The following is a 7665-nucleotide window of genomic DNA, read 5'->3' on the forward strand; positions in this document are numbered from 1 at the left end:
GTGTCCCCGGTGTGTAAGGGAACTCACAAAGTGTCAGAAAACAAAACCCTCTCTCTTTTCCTCCGTACCCAAATCTCTAAAAACGGGGGTACAACGGAGCTGATCCAGATTTGCTGCCGATATGACTTAATATCGGAAATGTGGACCCACAGCCCTATCAGAAACAATGCGCAACGTTTTGGAAGTAATATGGTCTTTGTTTACATTAGCAAGCATCGCTAACACTCAGAGCTAAGCTGTACTGGAGAGAGTATGTGTGTAAAAAAGCAGGATATAAAAAGGTACTCGCCTTGTGGTAAAAAGAGAAAAAGCATTTGAGCTGCATACTGTTTCAGAAATAATCCTTGATGTGGTTTGGAACATGATATGGCGTTTAATTACGGGAGCATTTAGCTGAGAATCTCTCTGTAGAATTCTGAGCAGGCATTAGCTCCCACCCCTATTTATTTTTTTAAAGCTAAGGACCCAGAATCAGCACTTCTCTAACATGGCTGAAATAGAGGGGTATTAGGCATGGCTAGAATGGGTGATCTGTTTGGTATTTTGAGCAAAACACATCATAGACATGTTTTTTATATTGTGTTATATATCTGAGACCCGTAATATATGCCTAGAAATAGCATGATAGGAAACCTTTAAGATTACATGTCTCCATTTAAATTAGGCTAAGTTGAATTGTTGTTTTAAATCTGGACACATTCTGCAGGCACAGGGAAGCTGTTCAGGAGACGCAGCAAGAACGATAATGTGTCTCTCCCTGACGACGAGGCCTCGCTGCCTGCAGGAGACGCAGCTAACCAGCCTCAGCAGCAGCAGCGCCAGAAATCCTTCAGCGAGCGCAGCTGCAGCTTCAGCGCTGAAACGCGCGCTGGCATGCTGCTGGAGCAAGGCGTGGACCACTTGGCTAGTCAGATGGGCGCCGACGCTCGCATCCTGGCTGCAGCACTGTCTGCATGCCCCAGTCCGCCCCCTAATTCTGTGTCCAAATCACTTTTTAAAGACTTGGAGGAAGAGCCTGAAGAAGATCAAGTGGTGATGAAGCTGCCAGAGGAAAAGGGGCAGGAAGAGGAGAAGGGAGATGATGAAGAGATGGAGGGGGCGGAGTTAAAACTGGAGACACGGGAGAGGAAGCACACAGAGACAAACGAGGAGGACCCCGGGCTGCGAGGGGCCACCCTGGACAGGGCCGACGTGCAGGTGGGCGCCGACCCGCTTTCCCTCCTTGTGACGGAGGTGGAAGAGTCGGCCTCCGTCACCAGCCAGGAGCCCCCCCGCTCCGTGCCCGCCGTGGTGTCCCGCAACCTGGCCGAGGAGATCGAGATGTACATGAGCCTGAGGAGCCCCCTGGGCCCCAAGTCCTCCAGCATGGAGCTCCAGCAGGCGATGGGGGACTCCCCGGACTCCCCCCAGCCCAAGCAGGCTCTGGAGCGCAGGTCCAGCCTCCCCGTGCCTCCCGTCAAAACTCCCACCGGCTCCCCAGGCGACACCCCCAAACGCAGCCCCAACACTGTGACCCGCTCCAAGACTTTCGCAGTGAAGACGAAGACCTCCGGCAGCGCGGTGGGTAGCCCCCGATCAGCCTCACTGACGGCACTCGTCAAGTCCGCCCAGGGGGGCTCGTTGGGCTCCGTCATCAACTCCATATCAGGTATCAAGATGGACAACCTGCTCACCGGACCTAAAATCGACGTGTTGAAGTCCAGCATGAAACAGGCGGCAAATGTGGCCAGCAAAGTGTGGGGGGTCGTCGCTTCAGCTTACTCCTACTCAGACGACGAGGTGAGGGTCCTTACAGTTAATCTCAGTAGCATTGGTACACAAATCATTGTTTGGATATGCAAATCTCAAAACAATTTGTCTACTATTTATCAATTCAAAATGTAAAAAGTTACCACAGATTCCCATTTGCAAGAAGGTAATCTCACAGTTTTTTTTATTTTAGTTTTCTGAAGCAGATAATTTTATTTTCTAGAGACTATTCCCTAGATGTTTTCCTCTTTAGTTGATCAATATTTTACCAGAACCTTTCAATCACCAAGAGCTGATGATCTGACTTTACCCCCGCAGGATGAACAGGCTCAGGGCGGCGGGGGCTTCCCCTCTCACCTGGATGAACAGATGCTGGCCGCACATGATGTGGATGACAGTCCTGAGAGAGGGGCCATCCCGGGGCTGGTGGCCAACGGCCTCAACCAGAGCTGCACCAGCCTGGGCAGCAGCAGCGGCAGCAGCGACACGGGCCGCGGGACACACCTGACATGTAAACACTCACAGCAGTGCAAATACTTAAATATAAGCAGAAAAGAGAAGAGGCTTTGAATTTATACGTTTTGTCTTTAAATCCAGATCAAACTCCAGGACGAGCTCGGGGTCCAGACTCTGAGCAGGGCCCCTCGCTTCACGCTTCCTCCTCCAGCATCTACCAGAACTGTGCACTGGAGGTCAGACATACTGTACACACACGCACACGCACACGCACATGCACACGCACACACACACACACACACGTACATAGCAATAACTCCTGACTGGTCTCCAGGTGCTGATGTCCAGCTGCTCACAGTGCCGCTCCTGTGAAGCGCTGGTGTACGACGAGGAGATCATGGCGGGTTGGACGGCCGATGACTCCAACCTGAACACCAACTGTCCCTTCTGCAGCACGGCCTTCCTTCCCTTACTGCATGTGGAGTTTCATGACTTGCGCACAATGACAGGGTAAGAATAATTTGTCCTGGAATGATGTAGATGATGCAGCTTCACTTTTCCTTTGTCCTTATTTTATAGGTACGCACAACAAAGTCTAACGGTCTGTTCTGTGATTTCTCCTCTCAGGTTCTACATGAATCCCAGTGCTTCCGGAGACAGCATCCACAGCGGCAGCGCCCAGCCCACAGCCAGCAGCGCCGCCGATATAAAGGCACCAGACCTCCTCTCTTTCCCTGAAGAGGAAGCTCGGGAGACTCCGGATAATCAGCCTGGAACACTTAAGAGGTACAAACCAATCAGAATCAGAAACAGGTTTATTACCAGCTAGGTTGACACATACGAGGAATTTGACTTGATGTCATGATGCATACATAAAAGTAAAAAGAAAATTTAAAACACAGATCGAGAACTATTTTAAGAAAACTATAATAGCATTAAAAAAATAGTAAAAATAATAAGAAATATAGTAAAATATAGCATAGAAATAGAATGGAATAAAATATATGTGCAGTAATAAAAATAACCAATATTGTATGCATTAATGTAATGCATAGAGTCTATGATGTGGCTGAGGTAAAGTGTCAGTGGGGGGGGCCGGGCCTTGTTGATGAGGCTATTAGCAGAGGGGAAGAAAACAGACAAACAGCTTCATGTAAATCAGGCTTCATTTACTAAGGCTAAGGCTACAGCAACGTCATCAACACGTGCAAAACATGCAATTTTGTTGACGAAAAAGTACAAGACTAAAATACAAACCATGCCTCTCTGCTGTGTTTTTAGTCTGGTTCCTGAGCCGGTGCAGTCGGACCCCTTAGGTCTCCTGGAGCACCAGGCGGCGGGGAAGCAGCGCAGATGCAGCGGGACGTCTCTGACGCGCAGCAACAGTGTTGGGGGTCCGCTGCAGAGCCTGGACTACTCCCAGAGACCCGGACACGGCGTCTCCACCACCAGCCTGCCCTGCAGCCTGCAGGAGGTGTCGGTCAGTGCTGCTCACGTCACTAAATAACCCCACTGTGCTTAAATATTTGTCAATTTAGTAATTTAGCAGTGTGTGTTTCTCAGGATGGCATGGGGACTAAACGCCCGAACCCCAAGCCCGTGTCCGTCCCGTACCTGAGCCCCTTGGTGCTGCGCAAAGAGCTGGAGACGCTGCTTGAGAACGAGGGAGACCAGGTGATCTACACCCACAAGTTCCTCAGCCAGCACCCCATCATCTTCTGGAACCTGGTTTGGTATTTCCGTCGTTTGGACCTGCCCACTCACCTCCCTGGACTCATCCTGACCTCTGAACACTGCAACAAAGGAGTGCAGGTGAGACACTTATCTCTTATGCTAGGGCTCTTCTTCCCATTCCATAACAAGTATTCATTTAATCCAAGTCAGGATCTCTGTCAGGAGCTAGTAATTAGGCTGAAGTTGCTCATGATAGCTCAGCAGAGAAGTAACATAAAGTTTGTACTTCAACTTTCTTTGAGGACTTCATTATTTTTTGATAAAAAAGGCAGCCATTTTAAAGGTCAAACCTCCTCAAGTGTTATTGCATCCAATTTTTGTTTTGCTAAAACAGAAATTAATTAAATCAGGATTTAGAGGAAAAACTTAACTGACATTTCAGTAGTGGATTCAATTACATTTCAAGATCGTTTTTAAAAGGTTGGTGTGATCTTTCCCAAACAAGTGACATTTAAGACTGTTGAGATAATGCTCTATTTGTCAGTAATATGACTAAATAATTTGTTTTCAGCTGCCCTTGACATCACTGTCCCAGGACAGTAAACAGGTTTACGTCCAGCTCCTGTGGGACAACATCAACCTGCACCAGGACCACGGGGAGCCCCTCTACCAGCTCTGGAGGACCCTGTGTGAGTGTCCCCCCCTCCTGTATGAGACATTGGTGTAGTGCTTGACATCCCTAAACACTGTATCAAACTTTTTGATGTGGTTTTCTGGTGGCTTTTTTATTCTTATTTGTAGAAAATAAATCTACCACTAGGGGAGACAGAGACAACTATTTGATACGATGTCAGTTGGCAGGACAAATTGAGTGTTCTTACTAAAACGGATAGAATACAATTATTTTTGATGTGTTTTTTTGCAGTGGAGAAGAAGGGGACGCTGGCCCCCACAGACCACCAGGAGATTCGTACCCTCCTCAACACAATTGTTCGTAGCATTCAGACCAACGACGTGTACGGGCCGATCAACCTGCTGATCCGGGAGATCAAACAGCGCCCAGAGGGATTCAAACGGCAGAGGTCAGACTCTATTCTGTGTCTCTTTCTGAAACACTTTCTACAAAGCATTCAGACATTCATATTCTTGATATCTTGATGAATCTCTCATTTGTGTGCCTTGTAATTCTCCCAGGAGTATCTATAGAGAAATAATGTTCCTCTCACTGGTGGCTTTGGGGAAGGAGAACATCGACGTAGGTGAGTGAAATCAACCAGATACATCGTGCTGGCAAGAGTCCCATCAGCATTTTTATTTGTGAAACTCAGAGAACGTCTCTTGCACAATCTTTTTTTAAATAATTAAATGGGTAGCTGGTTTAATATGTCTTTCTCACTGTCCTTAAAACTTCAGCATCCATTTATAAAAGTTGCTCTGATGTCCTTAGAGGGCAAACATTTTTTTTTTTTTTTTTGCATTGGATAAAAATAAATCCCATTTGTGAACTTTGAAGAAAAAAAATGCCCCTTTTTTAAATGACGATTACAACTTTTGTCATTGCGTTATGGGGTCTAAGTGTCTGGACTTTATTTTAGATAACAGGAGCCAATGTTTAACTTAAATAAAATTCAAATAAACCTGTATTCCGTATGCATTACCACAGCCAAATTAGAGTAAAATAAATACATAAAAAAATTACTTTTCTGACTTTGTGAATCTTCCCTCCCTCTCTTTGCTATGTCCCTGCAGAGGCCTTCGACAGAGAGTACCGCCTGGCGTACGATGAACTGAGCGAGGAGCAGCTCAAGTCTCTGCACATAATCGACCAACCGCCCAGCCCCAACGTCCAGTGGTGCCTCAAATGCTTCGGAGCCCCCGTCATCTGATCTAAAAAAAACCTGACTGCAGCAGGGAGGAAAATGATTTTGTATTTAAACACCTCCAATCGCCTAAAACACGGTACCTTTTCTTCTTCTTCTTCTTCTTCTTCTTCTTCTTCTTCTCCATGTCTTGGAAGATGCCCCTTTTTTTTTTTTTTTTTTACAACCTCTCTGGAGCTTTTCAGAGACTTTCCATGCGACTGCTTACAGGTGGGACTGTTTCTGTAAAAAGGCTCGGACACCAGCAGTGAATCTTCTGGGACTAGTTGTGTTTCTTTACATATGGTGTATAGAATAATGAATCACTGTACAGAATGTATTGACTGCCTGTGTGGTGTAGACATGTGTCTGTGTGTGTTTGTGTGTGTGTATAATCACGCTGTCCCCGTCTTGTAGCTTTTTGCCCACTTTGCTTGAATCTGTCCCCAGATGAGTTCTGATCTTTGAGACTGTGTACATACCATGACTGTGCACTTTCTACACACAAAAAAGAAAGAAAACCCAGGTCCACCTGTGTTTTTGTACATATTATTTACTTGCAGGGGGAAATCTAAAACCAGGGTTGCCTATTTTTTTTGAGAGGCAACAAGTCTTGATGCCTTGACTTATTGTGTCCTGAGTCTTAATGAATGTTAAAGTTTGTTTAATTGTAAATGTACAAGCTCTCTGTCCGTGTAAATATGCATTGGAAGCACACATGTAAATGAGGTGGACTGAGGACAATCACTAATATTCTGCAACATTCCAGATGCCCTGCAATCTAAACAGGTCTTAAAGAAGTATTATTGATCTCTGCAACAACACTTGTGTGATTAAAAGCAGCCGATAGGAGGAAATTAAACGGAGACAGAAAAGGCATGCCACACTATGGATTGCCACACTTTAAAATAGATACTTGTTCTCGGAGCCTCAGTGATGGAGCATTTTCAGTTTTTAATATCTGCATTTTTTAACCTTAACATACTTTACTTCTTCAGCTAACATGCCTTATTGTAATGTTAAATTAGAGCTGTGTCGGGGCTATTCCTAACCCTAGCATAGAACCAACCAATGTTAAATAAATGTTTTAATTGGGTATTGTGTTAAATATGCTTTTATGGTTTACACACAGTAGCTCAGAGCTTTATAATACTGCAAAGGGCTTCTTTAGGACAGCTGACACTGTGTTAAGAGAGAAATAATTTCACAACATGACATTCCACTAAGTGCCCGGAACTGTTGGAAATGTAGATGGTCCTATTGTAGACTAGGGAGAGCGACTTGTACAGAAGTGATTAATATTTGCACTGCATAGATTAAAACCTTGTTTAGACCCAGGGTGAGGATGAGATGACATCACCTCAAATATTCACAATTTACAGTAGTTTTTCCTCCAAAACAAATGAAATTCTCAATTATTTATTTTTGTATCATTGACATTTGGATTGCAGATGGTGTAACTTCAGATTGGTATGACTAACAATCCTCCTTTCCCCTTTTTAATCTGTTTAAGGGATCCCTCCCTGTACTGACTTTGTAAATGTGGCCTCCTAATGGCAGAGGATGTACAGAAGAGACTGTTCTCTAATGATAGATTAAATGATCTCTTACCGTCCTGTGGAAAGGAATTGAATGTCTACCCTTAAGTGCGCTGCAATAAATGAGTTTGTGAACTGATTGAAAAATGAAATGTGTCCATTTTGTGTCTCCATGCTGATGAGGATTTATATTTGTCGGCATAAGAAGCTGGGATGTTATTTTGCATTTATTGTGTTATTTCTAATAAGTAAAATAAATAAAGTATTTCCATGCTGTGTTGCGTAATCTCCCTTCGTCCTTTTATCATTTTATGTTCCGCTTCAAATTCCATCCCAAGTAAATTCTCATATTATTTATTTCTTTCCTCCATGGACATCTTTCTTTATCT

The 7665-nt window shown here is 44.8% G+C and overlaps 1 protein-coding gene across 2 annotated transcripts in view; it reads left to right on the forward strand.

Moving 5' to 3' along the window:
* Positions 1-7428, forward strand: part of dennd4c (DENN/MADD domain containing 4C) — a 32537-nt gene extending 25109 nt beyond the window's left edge. For both annotated transcript variants that reach the window (XM_034136618.1, XM_034136620.1), the window contains 11 exons: positions 707-1779; positions 2068-2260; positions 2347-2441; positions 2540-2715; positions 2833-2991; positions 3487-3685; positions 3769-4017; positions 4451-4568; positions 4805-4961; positions 5074-5138; positions 5629-7428. In XM_034136618.1, coding sequence (XP_033992509.1) covers positions 707-1779; positions 2068-2260; positions 2347-2441; positions 2540-2715; positions 2833-2991; positions 3487-3685; positions 3769-4017; positions 4451-4568; positions 4805-4961; positions 5074-5138; positions 5629-5765 — 2621 coding nt within the window. In that variant the 3' untranslated portion in view covers positions 5766-7428. The remainder of the gene's footprint in view (positions 1-706; positions 1780-2067; positions 2261-2346; positions 2442-2539; positions 2716-2832; positions 2992-3486; positions 3686-3768; positions 4018-4450; positions 4569-4804; positions 4962-5073; positions 5139-5628) is intronic.
* Positions 7429-7665: the final 237 nt, after the last annotated feature.

This window comes from Trematomus bernacchii, unplaced genomic scaffold (assembly GCF_902827165.1).
Source record: "Trematomus bernacchii unplaced genomic scaffold, fTreBer1.1, whole genome shotgun sequence".
NCBI lineage: Eukaryota > Metazoa > Chordata > Actinopteri > Perciformes > Nototheniidae > Trematomus > Trematomus bernacchii.